General features: G+C 37.4%; 2 protein-coding genes across 3 annotated transcripts; both read left to right on the top strand.

The window, feature by feature from the left end:
* The first annotated feature begins 416 nt into the window (after positions 1-416).
* Positions 417-4793, top strand: cnbpa (CCHC-type zinc finger, nucleic acid binding protein a). 2 transcript variants are annotated; one of them, XM_042492326.1, is made up of 5 exons: positions 417-518; positions 2508-2619; positions 2851-2916; positions 3470-3668; positions 3797-4793. In XM_042492326.1, the coding sequence occupies exons 2-5, from the start codon at positions 2511-2513 to the stop codon at positions 3912-3914; spliced, it is 492 nt and encodes a 163-aa protein (XP_042348260.1). In that variant the 5' UTR covers positions 417-518; positions 2508-2510; the 3' UTR covers positions 3915-4793. The 2 variants fall into 2 exon arrangements, with proteins under 2 accessions (XP_042348260.1, XP_042348259.1); XM_042492325.1 differs by having other exon boundaries at positions 2508-2625.
* A 974-nt stretch (positions 4794-5767) lies between these two features.
* zgc:77375 (uncharacterized protein LOC402927 homolog) lies at positions 5768-14075 on the top strand. The gene is made up of 8 exons (XM_042492003.1): positions 5768-6012; positions 7569-7772; positions 7923-8035; positions 8139-8232; positions 9142-9175; positions 9285-9459; positions 10073-10261; positions 12854-14075. The coding sequence occupies exons 1-8, from the start codon at positions 5893-5895 to the stop codon at positions 13248-13250; spliced, it is 1326 nt and encodes a 441-aa protein (XP_042347937.1). The 5' UTR covers positions 5768-5892; the 3' UTR covers positions 13251-14075.
* The last annotated feature ends 6141 nt before the right edge of the window (positions 14076-20216 follow it).

Here is a 20216-nt window from a genome sequence, read left to right as displayed (position 1 = left end):
TTTGGGGGGTGGGGGGCGTCATTTCTTCCTTTGTTGCCTTCTTACCATGTTTTTTGAAAGAAATCAAGCCCATTTGCTCAGGTTTCAAAAGGTTAATCAATTACATTTTAAAATAATTATAATTATTGCTGCAATTATTATTATCGTTATTATTTGTGGCTGTGGTAAGGGGGTTTTTCGTGGCATTTGCAGTTTACGTAGCCCATATTGCCATTATTAAAGCTATAACCATATGGCAACAACATTCCCTGATGATGTTCATTTTAAGATGTGGGGAAAAATAAGAGCAGTCGATTTAGGGAAAAGGGGCCATTCTGTATCTCTGATTGGCTGAATCATAAAGGCGGTGTCCAGAGATCCCTGTGATTGACTGGCTGCTTGTAGAGTATGTGGCCAATGACTGTGCAGGTTTTTACTGGATACTGTGAATGACAATTCAGGAACTCCTGTTCACACCGCATGTAGCGCAAAGAAGGAGGCGTAAACACTGATAGAGCTAAGTAACGGTAGCCAGCGAGGTAAGCAATAAAACAACACTAAAATCGATTTAATCAGTACAAACTGTGTATGTATAAACTTTGAAACTCTACCGTGTGTAAATTATAATAGCGGAAAATCGGACGTTCGGTCTGTTTCCTGAAATTACAACGCTGTTGTTGGTTTGGTCTAACGGAGCATCGGGTTCAGAGTCCGGCCTGCTAATGGTAGCTCGTCACAACGACTTTAGTGTGTGCGCCCTGCGCGGGAAATTTTGTTTTTATGGTATATTCACCCGAATACCCGTCAGAAATAATTTACGGTAAACATATATCACCATGAGTGTCTGTAAAGCACTTTCTTACTGGTGAAAGAGGGTCGATCGTCGACTGAACCGTGCTTCTTGGTCGTGATCGTGAGGTGGTGTGCTAACATGTGCTAGCTAGCAGCAGCAGTGTCTCGCGAGTACGCAGAAAAATCAACGTGACTAGGCCAACGTTAGCGTAGCTCCAACCTTTGGCATTTGATTCCGTTTTAGCCCGGAATCACGTTGTGTGGTTTATTTACGTGGAAAATATGATATGTAGGTTCTTTTTTTAAAAACGCAGTCGAGTTATCTTTAATCTTCGTTAGACGGCGGGCTCGCTGTTTTGGCAGATATTCATCACATCACGATGTGGTGGGACTGCCCTCTGGAGCTAGCTGTCTAACTTAGCATACAACCCACGGCATGCTTTCATGGCCATTTCTGTAGTAACGTCAGTCGGTGGCGTGTAGCACCATGTTGGGCTATATTGTTGACGATATCAACTAAACTGTACTCCAGGAGAGTTTCGCTTTTTTGTGGCTACTTGAGAAACAACATTTATGCAGCTATTTTGCCAAACAGTATTATATAAGCCCAATTTTCAAGGCCCAGTGTACATTTTGATGGCCGCTACAAGAATTGGGAGCAACAAGTTAGCATTTGCAATCTTAAACCGAGGTGATTTAAACCTAGTTGCCCCGTTTTGTCGTCTTTTGGGTGCTTATGGCGAAGAGATTGATTACTTATTAACTCACGTTCTTCCTGACTTGATGTCTTTAGCACCGTCAACAAAAAGAAGTTTGGCCTTCACAACATGATCCCATTGATGAAAGCGTGTAAGTTAGCGTAGTAGTTAGTTGTAGTCTGATGGCCAATAATAATAGCATCATAAAAATGCACCCCTTTGTTTGATCGTAGACTAGATCCCCCTGGTAGTCATTATGTTAGACTGACTTCTGCAGTACCGGTCTGTGAGTTGTGTACTGTTTTCTGACTCAAAGTTTAAATCATGAAACAGAGTTTTCTGAAATGGTTTTTCAGTGTTGGCATTGATTTCTGACAAGCCTGCACAAGCATGGTTGCTTAGTTATGATCATGATCAGATCATTCTTGATGACATGTCCTCATGTGACCTTGTGTGCACCGGCTGCACTGCAAAAACATCCCATCATCAGCAACAGCTGTCCATGTACTGCTCAGAGCCTTTGTTAACCGCTTCATTAGTGAAAATGTAAGATTGAATGACAACCAAGCTTTCAGACCACCTTTGAAAAATGGCACAATGTGTGTTTTGTAGAGCTAAAGCGCATTGTTTCAGTAAGTGTGTTTGTAAATACTCTAAACAGATTTAACCTCCAGCAATAAGAGTAATGTGCCATGTTAATGCTTTTAGGTTTTACCGGCACACTAAGCAGCTTAATTTGAGAATGAGAGGCCACTTTCTGAACTGCATTTGAGCTAGAATGTAGAAAATCAAATGTTGATTATTGCCTGTGACAGGCTAAACATTTTTTAGGGGAAAGTCAAGATGGTGCATGTCAAGAAAATAATCTCATCCCCCACTGAAAACAGTTGTGTGTTTGGTGTGAAAGCTTGATTAGATGGATGGCTGAAAAACACAGTTAAGAATGTGTCCGGTGTAGACAGTGTGCAGGCTGAATAGTGTTTGTTAATATTTGATTTTGAGCTGATTTTAACTCATATGTGTCATGTTTTTGTTTAGGTAATGGATGGTTGCAGCAACAATGAGTGCTTTGGATGTGGCCGCTCGGGGCATTGGATCAAGAATTGCCCTGCCAGCGGTTCACGCGGCCGCGGGAGGGGTCGGGGACGAGGCAAGGGTACTATCTATTATCCAGGCCGCACCCAATATAGGATAATTATTCCAATAACTTGGCTAACACGTTATTCTTTATCATTAAACTTTACATACTGTGTGGTGTTCACTTGAAGCGGTTGTGTTGAGTTACAGATGGGTCTCCGGAGAAATATTTGGGAAGTCTAAACCATAAATTACAACCTTGTCTTCCTTTCATCTTTGCATACTAATATGGCTGTCATTACAGAGCTGTTTTGTTATCGGTGTGGAGACCAAGGACACATGGCCAGGGACTGTGACCAAACTGAGGATGGTATGCGTTGCGATTCTATACTTTTTCTATTTACATTAGGGCTGGGAGATTTGGAGAAAATGTGATACCACAATATTTTTTGACCACATACCTCATTATTGATATTGTCTGGTTGTATTGGTGTTTTCACTAAATATTTACACAATGAGATTTTTGATAAACAACCATCAATAATGTGGGTATAATGAAAAAAGAAAGCAAATCATGGAAGTGCTGCAACAGTTTGGTATAATATCAGTATTTCGCCCAGTCTTATCCTATATACTGTACTTACTGTGTCAAAAACATCAAATTAATGGATACATATGGATACCGAGTATGTGGGACGGTTGTAATATTTTCCTCAGTATTGATACACCGGTATTCTAGCTCTTTATATTTTGCCTTTTCTGTCAAAGCCTTATTTCAACTCTAGTTAGCTGGTGTTAAGTGTTACTTTTTATTACAGTTACAGAGTTATTTACAAAACCTTGATGTCCATCTTTTAACGGTAATACTTTCATACCTTGTATTTTAATAAGTGTTTTGTTTTTTGTTTTTTTTCCTTGTTCAGCGTGCTACAACTGCCACAGGAGTGGCCACATTTCCCGGGACTGCAAGGAGCCCAAAAAGGAGAGGGAGCAGCTGTGCTACACCTGCGGCAAAGCTGGCCACATGGCCCGTGACTGCGACCATGCCAACGAGCAGAAGTGCTACTCTTGCGGTGGGTTCGGTCACATCCAGAAACTGTGCGATAAGGTGAAATGTTACAGGTGAGTGCTGACCTAGATGTGAATTTAAATCTTGTAACACCGCAGCAGGCTTGTTTCTGTTCTTGTGTTCACTTTAATGTTAGTTTACCTGCATTGTCTCTCACTTGAGAAACTTTTGTCTCCCCTAGGTGTGGCGAAATTGGTCACGTTGCTGTGCAGTGCAGTAAAGCCAGCGATACTAACTGCTACAACTGTGGAAAGGCAGGCCATTTGGCGAAAGATTGCACCGTTGAAGGCAGCGCATAATCAGTGCCCTCTGTTGCCCCTCCTTTTTTTCAGATTGATGGTTGGTTGTATTATTTTCTCTGAATCCTCTTCACTGGCCAAAGGTTGGCTAACAGAGGCTAGTCCCAGGCCAGTGAGCCTCTCGACATGTAATACAATGAAAGGGGTGAAAAAAATATCTTTCTGCATTCAATACAAAAATGTTTTAGTTTGGTAGCGGTGTTATGTATAATGCTATGTTAAAGAACCCCCCTTTCCAAGCCACTGGTGATCAGAGATGAATAAATGGGACTGAACATATGGGAAACTATAGGACCTCTGAACTTGTGGAAGTGAGCCTCAGTAAAATGAGATAGAAGAAGGGAGTAAATGGAAACCGAACTTCCATGTATGGTTATTTTGGTTTGTTTTAGTGGGATATGAGTTGGCCAAGAGAGTATGACATGGAAACAGTTCATAACATGATGCATTTCAGCCCTACAAGCAGCTAAAGTGGGCGATAACAAACTACATGTTATATTGCTGACATAAAAATTTTTGGAGGTATTAAAAGAAACATGTTCTTTTATAGAAATCTGTTTACAATTTAAATATCACTTGGTAGTCCAAGGTAGACTTTTCTTTCAAAATGGCTTTGGATTTTGTTTTCTTTTTTTTTTATTACCTTGGCGAAATTTAACATCAAGAACAGTTGTCAGAACAGCAGAATTAGGAGTTATTTGGGAATGAAAAAAGTTTTCACAGAAATCAAAATGTTATTTTTGTACAATATCACTTAGACTACTGTATAAATACCATTTGCTTGTACTCAGTTTTTAAGTCGGAAGGAAAGTGCAACTGAAGTCCTAGAAAATAGAAATGTAATTTTAAACTATCAATAAAGTTGGAGGCGCACGGGGAGGACCTGCAGTCTGACGTCTTTTGTCCTTTACAGGTTTTTGTCATACGGGTCAGTGTAAAAACAATCATCTGCATCTTCAAACAGGCTTAGATGCAAGATGAGCTGCTAAAAAAACACACATTATGGTACACAAACCATCCACAAACATTTTGTCCTCTTGTATTTTTTTTTAACTTTACTTAGGAATGATAACTGGTCGTTAAGAATATAATCTAACTTGGTCGATTAATTCATAGGCTATGCAGTGCTGTCAAAAAATATGCAAGATGTGGTATTGTTTGAAATAACGTTTTTCTGTATTTTTCTCAAATCAATTAATTGATGTTTGATCAAGAAAAGTGCTTACTTTTTGCAGCACTAGTACTCTGGCAGTGTATCTGCAGCATCAGATCACTACATCACATTTGTCCATTACATTTGTGCAACCACTGTTTTTGTAAATATAAAAAAGAGACTTCATTTGCTGAGTATATTTGGTAAAAACGTAAAAGTGTCCTCTAACTGTGGATCAGATTTCTCTGTCAAATTCCTTCTGATTCTCTGCAGTAAATTTAGCCGCCCTGAGGCACATGGTGAATATGAGGACAGGCTGCTGCGCGTGACATCATGCATGCGGCTCTGAAGATAAAGTCGAGGAGTAAAATGGAGATCTTAGGGTTCACCAGTGTCCCTATTATACCCCACACTGCAAATCAACATAATATAAACGCATGTGTATAAATATAAATCAGGGTAAATAACGGCGATCAATAAGCGCGCGTAATTCTGCAGCCCCGCTGTCTCGTTATGCACCGAGCCGCTCGTGCGTGCAAGAAATGGAAAGCTCCACCTCAGTGTCTAAAATGGCAGCGGGGGTTGCAGCAATGCAGATGCAGCTCTACGTCTCTTTCCGGCCGAGATGCAGCACGAGACCCTCCTACTCCTCATCTGACGTCAGCGGGTCTCGCCCAGTCAGATTATCGCCGAAGAAACATCTGAGGAAAAAAAAAAGCTCAAGTTGGATCAGCCAGCGCGGCCGGACCGAGCCGGCTCAAGCTTTATGCCGGGTCATTTTGATTTTATTTTTGTTTTCTCTTAACCCGGTGCTAAACAAAGGAGATGAGGGGACTCCTGTCGTTTTACCGGGGCCTGTGCACCCTGAGTAACCGTCAAGCCAGACGCAAAACTGGGATTGTCGGTTCTCGGTGCGGGTTTTGCGGAACTCAGTCTAACAGCAAGGTACGGTTCGAGCTGTTGCTGCTGCCTCGGCTCAGGCAAACAATACGTTGTTGACGAGGCGATACTTTGTAGTTGTTTGCAGGTTTTTTGCAGTGTGTCAAATCGACGTTGCATACAATGTTGCATGCAACTTTTCTCAGATGTGGACCCGCTGGATGAGACAACAGGGGATGTGACATCAGGGATAACAGATGTAGCTTACTGTGTTTTCCCTCATGAGAAAAACAAGCGCGGATACACTGTGTTCCCAGTTTTTTTTCAACCCCAATAGCAAAAACAATGAGAAAAAGAACCGTTTACATATATGTTTGGATAGGTTTTTATATCATATGTGATATGCTAATAGTGTAACCTAATACCCCTGTGTATCTGTGTGTCACCATAAAATTCCCACCATAGATTATCTGTAGCTGCCCCGATTATTGCCAAAATAATAAAGGCCCTAAATCATGTCATAGACTGCTCTAGAGGCAGCCCCGTCCTTAATATGTTTTTAGAAATACACTATGATGTATTCCCCACAGGCCTATGTGTGGAAACAATATTCCCAAACATTCTTCATACTGCAAATAAGTAGTTCATTTTAAAATTTAGCTTAGTCATTTAACATTGCATTTACTCAAGAAAACAAGACAACAGCAATCCTTGAGTTGCAAAATGATCCTGTTTGTTGATTTTTCAGTGTCAGCCACATTAAAGTATTACATATTTAAAGGTATCTAGGCAAAACTGAAACTTCTGCAGAACTATCTGTCCAAGATTTTGCAGGCTGATTTCATGGCACTTTTTTTTTTTAATTAAGATGCATGCTGCAGTTTTTTTGGGGCCATCTTGCACTGAAATTAAGGGGCCACATGCTGACTCGGATGTGGAGGTTAAATAAATGTTCAAATTTAAATACAGTAGTCAAATTTGCAGTAAAGTTGTGTTATTTGACAAAATTGCAAGGTTGTGCAGAATCCACAGAGTTGTGCTTGCAACATAGCAACACCCAGGAGGGACTGAACTACTGTGGCTGACGTGTAGAAGTATTTCCCTGTCTCAAGCTAGTGTTTGACTTGTCAATTCTGGGCTATTGAAGAAAAACATGGCAGAGTCTGAGGAAGCAACCCATTCTCATTCCGAAGTCTTGATGACTTCGGAATGAGAATGGGTTGCTTCCTCAGACCTCTTTGACAGTGCTTTTAGCGTACAATCCCAATGTCAAAAGCCACCTTTCGCATCCATGTGATATGCCCCCTGAATGGCATCAGCTGAGAATGCGGCTGAACAAACCTTATATCTTATATATTATCTTAGTTTAAGAGATTATAAATTAATAAAAATATAGATATGAATAATATATATTATTTAATCCATAAGATACCCCCAAAACGTACATACTGGAGCCTTTAATTATTCACCTTTTCAACCCAGTTTTGATCACACTAACCAAGCATGTCACCTTTCATTCTCCCTACTTTATCCGCACTGAGTTGTTTATTTTTCTACATGTAAAAGAAAAAAAGATGCTGCAGTTTGGCTGGTTGACCTGTATTTGTCCTTCCCTCCTGCAGCCACAGCCAAGCTTTGGACTGTTGTTTGACATTGATGGCGTGCTTGTCCGGGGACGGATGCCAATCCCTGCAGCAAAAAGGGCGTTTGAGAAGTTGGTCGACTCTCAGGGACAGTTTGTGGTACCAGTTGTTTTTGTCACAAATGCAGGGAATTGCCTCAGACAAACAAAAGCCGACCAGCTCTCTCACATCTTGGGAGTACCTGTGAGTCATTGCGCTGCTGAGCGCCTTTATGACTGTTCTGTGTAGATTAAATATAACAGATGCATAACGTGCACTTCTTTTTTTTTGATTAGTCTGGTGTCCCCTGTCATCTCTGCTATTAACCTCTCCGAACACTTATTCTATTTCCAGATTACACAAGATCAAGTCATCATGTCCCATAGTCCCCTGAGAATGTTTAAGAAGTTTCACGACAAGTGTGTGCTGGTGTCAGGACAGGGACCAGTCTTGGAAATCGCAAAAAAGTATCCTGGAATCTTGCTTTGTTTTGTTTTGTTTTGTGTTTGCGATCCATGTAAATTTGGTTTGCATACTCCTCTTTATTTGTCCTTAACACACTGTCTTCAGCGTGGGCTTTAAGAATGTTGTCAGTGTTGATATGCTGAGGGAATCATTCCCATTGCTGGACATGGTGGATCACAACAGGAGACCCAAACTGCCGGTGAGATATTGAAATCTGGTGCAGAGATTGGTTGTCAGTATTTCAATGGTCATGACAAACATGGAAAAGTCATGGGATTAGTAAAAATCATTGATTTTGGGAAAGTCAAGGAATTTCTGTGTATAATAAAATTCATTGTTAAAGTAATCCTCCGAAGATAACCTCTCACGTAATGTAACATGAAGGCAAATCTATTTTCTGTAAATTAACCATTAACATAATGTAGCTTTAATGTGTGTCGGCTTAGGGCTGCAAAATGCATTGTTTCTCAAGCTATTCTCATCGATTGAGTCGTGTAATATCTTATGAAAATGCACAAACAACAGTTTGCTGTTCTGAACATGTGTCTTCAGGGGGAAAGTTCAAGGGGAAAGTCTGGATTTTTGTGACCTAACCGACCTCCTTGCGAGATACTACTGTCTGGGCATTGATCACATGATAGCAGCCTTTCAAAATACATGGGATATGTACGAATTTGGGTGCGTTACTTTTTGTAGGAAAACGTAAAAACAGTTTTGAGAACAGCCTGCGTTTCAGCAACAATACTGCCATGTGCAATAGTTGCATCAAAAAAGGTACAATGTCAAGTACAGCAAATTTTATGGAAATTTACACAGTCCTGTTTTCCAATACAGAGCCTTCCACTTTAAGACAGGTTATGTGTATATTTGACATAATGTGGTGGCAACTGTCATTGGAAACGAGGCTCCTGTGTTTTGAGTGTAGAAAAGTACTGTAACCGGACCAGCAAGTGCTGCATACAGAGTGAAGCCTTTGCTTTGGAAATTTTATTATTTGTCATTGAAAAGTCATGGAAAAGTGTTCAAATTTTGCCCATTAAAATGTGTGTGAAGCCTGTATTTAGTCATATACAAAAGCACATGTTTAGCCTTTCTCCTTTCATTACAGTCCAATCCTGTTGGCAACCTCCCTAAAATTGAAGGTAAGAACATGCACCTCTTATCTGCTGTTAGTTATTCACTGGCATCTTAGCTTTTTGATATTACTGATATTGCAGAGATTTAATGTCAGTCTTTTATTTCCACACACAGCCGTGATTCTGTTCGGGGAGCCCATTCGATGGGAGACCAACCTGCAGCTGATAATTGACATTTTGTTGACCAACGGTAACCTCAGCCGTGTTCACCAAACCCAAAAGACGCCTCACCTCCCCCTGCTGGCCTGCAACATGGACCTCATGTGGATGGCTGAGGCACATTCTCCACGGTAACCACCACCGTCACAGAGCATTGTAAAAATCTTTAAAGCTATACCATACAGGATAGTCGACTGATGTTGGTTAACATGCTCACCAGCAAAAGTGAGAGTAAAAGTTAGCACAAGATTAACACTTGGTGTTTTGTCTCTCTATATTTATTTTTTGTTTCACACTGTCTCTTGGATACCTGCTGTTGATGGTATTATTTTCTGAATCCCTGATTTAAGTTACTGTCTCGCTTTATATATTTATTAGTATTATTGATTTTTAAAGTTTTAATATTGTAATATTTTGAGAATTTATTGATGTAATCCAGTATGACATTTTTTTCCAATTAAAACACTTAAAACACATTATTTGAAAATGTAGTTTTTCAGGTAAGTAAATGGCATCCTGATCAAGGTGGAAAATTTCCTTTCATTTGCAGTTTTAACCTGTTTTAATTTTTGGTCAACTTGAAAACCTTATTCGTCACTGGGCCGGTGATTGAGAGCAATTACGTCTGTATGAGTCAATACATTGTTTTTCTGAAAAATTTTGCAAAGTATGCCTAACGCACCAGCTTGGAAGCTGCCAAATGTAAATATATCCTTGTCTCTTCCATGATCTCATTCTGCTCAGGTTTGGCCATGGGACATTTCTTGTGTGCCTAGAGAACATCTATAAGAAGATCACAGGTAAAGACCTGAAGTACGAGGCGCTCATGGGAAAACCCAGTGAGCTGACCTACCACTTTGCAGAGTACCTCATCAGAAGCCAGGGCATGCAGAGGCAATGGAAACTACCCATCACTTCCCTTTATGCTATAGGGTAAGACACCAAGTTTTTTCTCTGTATTGCACATGTAATATATGAAATAAACTGAGGAAGCGATTGAGACCACCCTGATCAGAATTCACTTTTGATGCAGTCGGATGACGATATACATGCAGGTAAAGAAAAGAGGTAGAGAGGAGGAACTAGTTCTGCAAACTCAGTGTTGGGAAGGTTACTTTTGAAACATAATAGCTTACAGATTACCAGTTACCCTGGTTAAAGTGTTAGAAGTAATGTACCTATTTTAATTACTTCATTCAAGTTATGTTACTTATTACATTCTATTACTTTTTGAATACTTTTCTATAAAACGGGTATTAAACATAAATATGTAGCCTGCTAGACAGGCACCACACAAAAATAACAAACTAAATTACCTCTTGAGCACATGTAAATAACACAGTGGGGTGGAAGGCACTATTTTATGTGACTGATTGAGGTTACATTAACTTACCTGTAGCTGTTTCTTTAGGTTTGGCTTTGAGAATTCAATGTTGACAGCATTTTTATCTCTGGTAAACAAGCTTTACACTGTAAAGTGACGTTAGAGCCCTTTTCTGATGTCAGAAGGAAAATGTTGAATTTCCAGTAGCAGTGAAAGTGTTCTTGTCTGACGACATGGCTACCTGCCGAGGTGTGGTTTGGTGGTCACAGGCATGACAGGCGCTGCAAGTTTAAACAATAGAGAATCAATTAAAAGCAGCGCTCAAAATTTGAGCGCATACTGCCAAATGAATGAAGCCTGTCTGGATGTAAGCCACCCTACCCATGATGATGTTACACTCAAATTTGTTCCAACAGCTTTAGTGAGTTATCTGAAAATATGTCAGAAGATGGCATTCCTGCACAGCGAATGAATGTTTCTTATTCTAGATATTAGCTTTTTATCCAAAATTATATATTTGGTTGTAACCCATCTGTAATCACTAACGTTTTTGATTAGTAACTGCAATTTATTTACATCTTTTTTTTCTCAGTAACTATAATGGATCACAGTGCTATATTTTTGTATTTAATTACGCAACACCGTTACCTTCAAGTCAATTTCAATTCAGTTTTATTTATAGAGCCAAATTTTATAAATCACAATTTGCCTCAGAGGGCTTCACAGCATATGACATCCCTCTGTCCATGGACACTCACAGCGGATAAGGAAACACACTTAGTTACTCACCAACAGTGTGAAAACTAAAACGTAATCAAGTTAAGCTCACCCAACTTTTATTTACAAGTTATAAAAGTGCATATGCTCAAATTTTAAATTAGGTTTGCTTTTTAACAAACTGAAAGGCTCGGGCGTAGCTCAATAATCTGGTGGGAAACCTCATTTAAAAATACACAACTCCTCTCTTTCAACTGCCCGCAAGCGTGACAGTAAACACACATTCCTGTCAGAACTTGCATGTTTCACTTCAACTTTTCATCATGGTTTGTGCCAGAGTTGAGAACTCAAGTCACATGACTCGGACTCGAGTCAGATTTGAGTCACAAATTTGGTGAGTTTAGACTCGACTTGACAAAATATAAAAATGCTCGCAACTTGACTTGGACTTTAACATCACTGACTTGTGACTTCACTTGAACTTGAGCCTTATGACCAGTCAAGCAAGTTCCAAGTACTTAAATGACATAAAACGTAATTCTGATTCGAGTCAAGTCTTTGTCCCCACCTCTGCTATAATTCCTCAGATCCATGTTGTTTGAAATAATCTGACAACATCCAATCAAGTCACAGGAGAACGCACAAAAGAAACATAGCACAGTAACATACAAGATTTATTAAGCTGTGACACTGGTTAATAGATCTATATGCTAAATAAAAAGTGTAATGTCAGCACTACTTTGTTATGATCAGTCACACTTGTTTTAACAAATGAATATAAATATAATTATTTTTTAAATTTGCTATATTATTACACTGGTGTTACAATGACATAATATTTGGTGAAGAGAATGTTATTCAGGAATCAAAAAAGTCAAACTTGAGTGGACTTGAGACTTGAGTGCAAAAGACTTGAGACATTCAAAACAATGACATGGTCCCACCTCTGATTGTTACACATATTAGTATCTAGACTATTTTTTTTTTTTTTACAATTTATTCCAGTTTTATTTAACCAGAAAAAAAACTCTTGAGATCAAAAATCTCGTTTTCAAGAAAAAATAGAAATAAAAACAAAAAATAAAATAAAAATATAAAACTCTAAAACAAACAATATGAAACACAAAATGAAGTTACTACAGAAAGAAAGACTAAAAAATATGTTAATGTGTGCTATAAGTTAGCCATAAAAACGAGAAAAATAAAAAGACCAGCTAAGATACACCCTGTCATTGCTATGTAAAGATAACATACAAAAGTCTTATAACTGTTTGCCAAACACTGTATGAACCTTTGGTATAGACAATAAGAACAAGTTCTTCCAGAAGGTAGAAGGTACATTTATTGGTAATTTGTAAAACAAAATTTAAAAATCGAACTGGAATGGAAAGCGTAGCTGTTTTCATTTTTTGCTTGAGGAAGACACATAACTATATTGAATGCATACTGCCTGCAGCACTGAGTAATCTTCCCTCTTCTCTTAGGGATAACCTTATGACTGACATCTACGGCGCCAACCTATACAACCGCTACCTGGAGGAGAGAGTTGCTAGAAAGAACCCCAAAGCCGTCGCCAAAATGGTCTCCGCCACAGGGTCCACCACTGCAGTGCCCCAGGAGGAGGAGAGCGACAATCTGTGGGAGAGCGAGCTGGCGCTGCCTTCTGCCACTTCCTGTAAGTCTGTCCTCGTCTGCACAGGGGTCTATAACCCCAACGTGGAGGTGCCGTCTGATGCCAGCCACTGCATCAAAGAGACTGTGTTCCACGGCCACCGGGACTTCAGGTTTGACCCTGCGCTGGTGGAGCCAGACTTCATTGTGCAGGATGTGGCCGAAGCTGTTGACCGCATCTTTGAGCAGGAGAAGTTTGTGCCTAAGTAGAGTTTGAGCCAACAGGTTTGTGTGGAGGTCCTAGTCGAGGAGAGGTGGAGCGTTAAACCACTTAATGCATAAACCTGTAGGAGCCTAACACTGTGGGCATTGTTAACCACCTGATAGGGCATTGACAAAATATGGGTCATCTTTGAGACAAACTTTAGCGAAACATAATCACGTAACGTACTGTCAACCGCTCTTTTATATTGTTTTGTGATAGTCTTCAATTACCTGATTTCATTAAGGAAAATTTTAAGGAACTGCCTTATTTGACCCTACTAAGTATTTTTTTAGATTATAGTAATGTTTTAGATAATTGCATATCCTGAAATCATCCTATATTTATTACAAGATTTTAGCAGTGTTTTTAAGAAGCATATTCAGATAACGGTGGACCTTTATTCTCAAGGTGAATTTTTATTATTACATTTTTAGTGATTTGTTTACCCATTTATCCTTGAAAATCTATGCATGAATATGAGAGTAATACTTGTACTGTAAAAAAAAAAAAAACACTGTTGGATGTGCAGTATTGTCCTCTAATAGAACTGTCTGTCTGCCTTTTGTCTAGCTGTGAGCCTTGACCAGTATTTGCACAGATCAGACTTTCACCTTTGTTAAATGTTACCATATCTTCCTGCCATAACCTGTTTATTACAATGTGGACATTCATTTTTAAGCTTAACTATTTCAATTCAAGAAGCAAAAGCTATTAAGACCTTGGTTTAGATGTGAGTATAATGCCGATCAAAAACTTTTACTGCTCCACAGTTTATTATTTGTTGTATTCTTCTCATTGTAAATACCTTACTGTAAAAAAAAATATAAGGAATAGGTACATGTTTTGCAAATGGTTTGTGTGTGCTTTTCCTATCAAAATGATCAACAAAGACACATAGCCACGGTACTGATAACTTTAACTGGACATCTTTAACCAACAGTTTCTGTATACACCGTCTCTATGATTTTAAACATAAATAGGCCTACTTAAATATCTCAGTCTCATCAGTGACTCCTGGCTCAATCTGTTGCACGTTTATTAAACCAGGATGAGAAGATGCAACTATGTCAAACCAGGTGTAAGTATTCTGGATAAATGTGCGTTCCAGCTGTCATGAGTAGACCACATGTGTAGATCACAGATCATCGTGATGAAGATGCAGAGAAAATGCGTGCAGCAGAGTTTATAACAAGAGAGCATCAGCTTCTTATGGAAATGTTTATAAAAGGGAAATATGGACATTTTAATCAAACTGAGAAAAAAATTAAAAAGATAGTTGAGTTACTTAATGCGTAAGTTAAAAAATGTGTAGAATGCAGTGCAGCGGACAACTACGTTATTTTTCGGACCTCATTAATAAGATATTTGTCTATTTAGATTTAAACTTTTACTTACTATTACTAATTACAAATCTACTATCCTGATTTTGTGTAATAGCACACCTTTACCATTAGGCGAAACAGGCATTCATGTGGAGCCCCGGGGCCCATACAATACCCTTTGGGGCCCCATAAAATGCTCTCCCTTTATTTTCACTCATGCCTTAGCAGAGTCTGTCTGGGCTCTCCCCCCTTTAGTCGGCGCCACATGGACTATTCCATTATGCGCATCACCGTACTGCGCAGTGTTTATGCGGAAATGATTCCAGCGCGCTGAGAATCAACTCATGTAAACACAACAAAAACAACAAAAACAGGATTTTTTAACAAACCTGCCAAAGGTATCTACCTTTTTCGAAGCAGTGCCGGCGGGGCCGCCTGTCTACAGACAAGAGTCTACACAATAACGTTAGAAAAATGAAAGATGTAATAGCAAGATTTACTGAAGCCAAGGCTCGCAAAGTTTTAGATGTCAAAACGGAGAGAGAGAAGAAGAAGAAGAAGAAGCAGAGAGGATATGAAAACAAGCACAGAGGAGAGATGAAGACAGAGAGAGATTGAGACAAAACAGAGAAAGAGAGGAGAGATTGAGACAAAACAGAGAAAGAGAGGAGAGATTGGAGACAAAACACATACAGAGAGAGAGATTGAGATCAGAGTCAGTCAGTACATAACATGTCTCCATAATTGTCTCTAATTGTCTTGTGTCTCTCACTTTGTAGTTAACACAAGATACAGTAGGAGACATGACCACGATCAACCTCCTGCCACCCTTTGGAAAACCAAGGTAAATGATGACATGTTTAACAGTGCACTAGACTGATGGATGTGGGGGACTCCCAAATTGACTGCTCGCCTGGACCCCCAAATGGTTAAGTTCGCCACTGGCTATAGCGATTATGTTTTCACTGACATGTGAATTGTCTTAATTGCCAAACAGTTTTAATTTTGGACATTGCTTTATGTCCCCTTTAATTCTCACCCCACTCACAGATATGCAAAAGGTCTTGTTGTCTGTATGTACATTTTAGTATCCATTTGTTGTCTATAAAATGATAAAGCCATCATAGTGTGTTGTCAGAAAAATCATACTATTGCCATTGTATAGGTTGTCTTCCAAGAATTGATCAAAAATGTCATAGTATACAATGTCGTCTGAATAAAAAATAATTAAAAACGTCATAGTATAATATTGTTGTCTGAAAAGTCACAAAAACCTCACAAAAAGATTTTGTGATTTTTGGGAAGACATACTGTACATATGTCTAATGTATATATGTTGTCAGAAATGACACAAAAATGTCATAGTATACTATGTTGTTAAAAATGACACAAAATGACCAAAAAATGTCATAGTATAGTATGTGGTCAAAAATGATCAAAAAATGTAACAGTATGTCATCAAAAACGACAAACAAAAAAAGTAGGTCATTGTATAAAGTGTCGTAGAGAAAAGTATGTATTATGACATGTTTTTGGCCTTATTTTTGACATGGTATACTATGACGTGTCTCTGCAAGTTATGTCGTTTTCAGCCGTTTTTTTTTTTTTTTTTTTGACATGTCAAAATTTTCACATTTTTCAAGATATACTATGTTGTTTACAGCCACTTTTTTTTCAACATGCTATGTAATGACGTTTTTGGCCTTTTTTTCAGCATGGTATACTATGAAGTGTCTGCATACTGACGGTATTTCATCAGTTCTGGTTTTGTCTTCTTTGTCACTTGTCACTGTGTTTTGAGCCGCATTGCTGCTATGCTTCAATCATGACCCCATTGTTTATGTTTTGGCGGCGGCAAGTGATTGATTGACAGTTGATGGCATTTGACAGGTTGGCGTCAAACGATCCTGGTTTGGGGAGAGTCATTTTTTTAAGGGTTTTGATAATGAATATTGCGTCTAAAATTCCGTTTATGAACTCATATTTTTATTGAACTTTTTATATTTTAATACATTTTAAGTATTTTTCTCTTGTTTGGCATTTTTCGACATACTTTACTATTGCGTTTTTTTCATTTTTTCACCATGCTAAATTATGATTTTTTTTGGCCTTTTTTGGCTTTTATTTCTGCATTGAATACTATGATGTGTCTCTAGAAGCTATAATAGGTGTTTTTTAGCCATTTTTATGGCATGTCAAAATTTGACATTTTCGACATACTATACTATGGCGTTTTTTGCCATTTTTTCAACATGCTAAATTCTGACTTTTTTGGCATTTTTTGGCTTTTATTCTCACTTTGTATACTATATGACGCGTCTCTACAAGCTATAATACGTGTTTTTTAGCCATTTTTAAAATGTGTTAAAATTTGACATTTTCGACATACTATACTATGGCGTTTTTTGCCATTTTTTCAACATGCTAAATTATGAGGTTTTGGCCTTTTTTGGGCTTTTATTTCTGCACTTTGAATATACTATGATGTGTCTCTAGAAGCTGTAACAGGTGGTTTTTAGCCATTTTTATGACATGTCAAAATTTGACATTTTCGACATACTATACTAGTTTTTTGCCATTTTTTCAACATGCTAAATTCTGACGTTTTTGGCCTTTTTTGGCTTTTATTTCTGCACTTTGAATACTATGACGTGTCTCTAGAAGCTATAATAGGTGGCTTTTAGCCATTTTTTTTTGACATGTCAAAATTTGACATTTTCGACATACTATACTATGGCGTTTTTTGCCATTTTTTTTCACCATGCTAAATTATGACGTTTTTGGCTTTTTTTTTTGGGCTTTTATTTCTGCATTGAATACAATGACGTGTCTCTAGAAGCTATAATAGGTGGCTTTTTAGCCATTTTTTTGACATGTCAAAATTTGACATTTTCGACATACTATACTATGGCGTTTTTTGCCATTTTTTTCAACATGCTAAATTATGACTTTTTTTGGTTTTTTTGCTTTTATTTCAACTTTGTATACTATGATGCGTCTCTACAAGCTATAATATGTGTTTTTTAGCCATTTTTTAAAATGTTAAAAATTTTTGACATTTTTGACATACTATACTATGGCGTTTTTTGCCATTTTTTCAACATGCTAAATTATGACGTTTTTGGCCTTTTTTGGGCTTTTATTTCTGCATTGAATACTATGATGACGTGTCTCTAGAAGCTATAATAGGTGGTTTTTAGCATTTTTTATGACATGTCAAAATTTGACATTTTCGACATACTATACTATGGCGTTTTTTTTGCCATTTTTTCACATGCTAAATTATGACGTTTTTTGGCGTTTTTTGGCTTTTATTTCACTTTGTATACTATGATGCATCTCTACAAGCTATATAATACGTGTGTTTTTTAGCCATTTTTTTAAAACGTGTCAAAATTTTGACATTTTCGACATACTATACTATGGCTTTTTTTTTGCCATTTTTTCAACATGCTAAATTATGACGTTTTTGGCCTTTTTTGGGCTTTTATTTCTGCATTGAATACTATGACGTGTCTCTAGCAAGCTATAATAGGTGGCTTTTAGCCATTTTTTTTGATTTTTTATGACATGTCAAAATTTGACATTTTTCGACATACTATACTATTGTTTTTTGCCATTTTTTTTCAACATGCTAAATTCTGACGTTTTTTGGCCTTTTTTGGGCTTTTATTTCTGCACTTTGAATCACTATATGACGTGTCTCAAGCTATAATAGGTGGCTTTTAGCCATTTTTATGACATGTCAAAATTTGACATTTTCGACATACTATACTATGGCGTTTTTTGCCATTTTTTCAACATGCTAAATTATGATGTTTTGGCCTTTTTTGGGCTTTTATTTCTGCATTGAATACTATGTGTCTCTAGAAGCTATAATAGGTGGTTTTTAGCCATTTTTTATGACATGTCAAAATTTGACATTTTCGACATACTATACTATGGCGTTTTTTGCCATTTTTTTCACATGCTAAATTATGACGTTTTTGGCCTTTTTTGGGCTTTTATTTCTGCACTTTGAAAACTATGACGTGTCTCTACAAGCTATAATAGTGGTTTTTTAGCCATTTTTAGACATGTCAAAATTTGACATTTTCGACATACTATACTATGGCGTTTTTTGCCATTTTTTTTCACCATGCTAAATTATGACGTTTTTTGGCTTTTTTTGGGCTTTTATTTCTGCTTTGAATATACTATGACGTGTCTCTCTACAAGCTATAATAGGTGGTTTTTAGCCATTTTTTTGACATGTCAAAATTTGACATTTTCGACATACTATACTATGGCGTTTTTTGCCATTTTTTTCAACATGCTAAATTGATGACGTTTTTGGCCTTTTTTGGGCTTTTATTTCTGCATTGAATACCATGACGTGTCTCTAGAAGCTATAATAGGTGGTTTTTAGCCATTTTTTTGACATGTCAAAATTTGACATTTTCGACATACTATACTATGGCGATTTTTTTTGCCATTTTTTTCAACATGCTAAATTATGACGTTTTTTGGCCTTTTTTGGGCTTTTATTTCTGCATTGAATACTATGACGTGTCTCTAGCAAGCTATAATAGGTGTTTTTAGCCATTTTTTATGACATGTCAAAATTTGACATTTTCGACATACTATACTATGGCGTTTTTTGCCATTTTTTTTCAACATGCTAAATTATGACGTTTTTTTGGCCTTTTTTTGGCTTTTATTTCACTTTTTATATACTATGACGTGTCTCTAGCAAGCCATAATAGGTGGCTTTTAGCCATTTTTATGACATGTCAAAATTTGACATTTTCGACATACATACTATACTATGGCGTTTTTTTGCCATTTTTTTTCACCATGCTAAATTATGATGTTTTTTGGCCTTTTTTTTTGGCTTTTATTTTCACTTTGTATACTATGATGCATCTCTACAAGCTATAATAATGTGTTTTTTTTAGCCATTTTTTGACATGTCAAAATTTGACATTTTTTCGACATACTATACTATGGCTTTTTTTTTTGCATTTTTTTTCAAACATGCTAAATTATGACTTTTTTTGGCGTTTTTTGGCTTTTATTTCAACTTTGTATACTATGATGCGTCTCTACAAGCTATAATACGTGTTTTTTAGCCATTTTTTAAAACGTGTTAAAAATTTGACATTTTTCGACATACTATACTATGGCGTTTTTTTGCCATTTTTTCAACATGCTAAATTATGACGTTTTTGGCCTTTTTTGGGCTTTTATTTCTGCATTGAATACTATGACGTGTCTCTAGAAGCTATATAGGTGGTTTTTAGCCATTTTTTTGACATGTCAAAATTTGACATTTTCGACATACTATACTATGGCGTTTTTTGCCATTTTTTCAACATGCTAAATTATGATTTTTTTTTGGCTTTTTTTGGCTTTTATTTCAACTTTGTATACTATGATGCGTCTCTACAAGCTATAATACGTGTTTTTAGCCATTTTTTATGACATGTCAAAATTTGACATTTTCGACATACTATACTATGGCGTTTTTTGCCATTTTTTTCAACATGCTAAATTATGACGTTTTTGGCTTTTTTTGGCTTTTATTTCTGCATTGAATACTATGACGTGTCTCTAGAAGCTATATAATAGGTGGTTTTTTAGCCATTTTTTTGACATGTCAAAATTTGA

Source organism: Plectropomus leopardus, chromosome 8 (assembly GCF_008729295.1).
Source record: "Plectropomus leopardus isolate mb chromosome 8, YSFRI_Pleo_2.0, whole genome shotgun sequence".
Lineage (NCBI taxonomy): Eukaryota > Metazoa > Chordata > Actinopteri > Perciformes > Serranidae > Plectropomus > Plectropomus leopardus.
The sequence above is the reverse complement of the archived record's forward strand: the minus strand, read 5'-3'. Positions and strand labels throughout refer to the sequence as shown.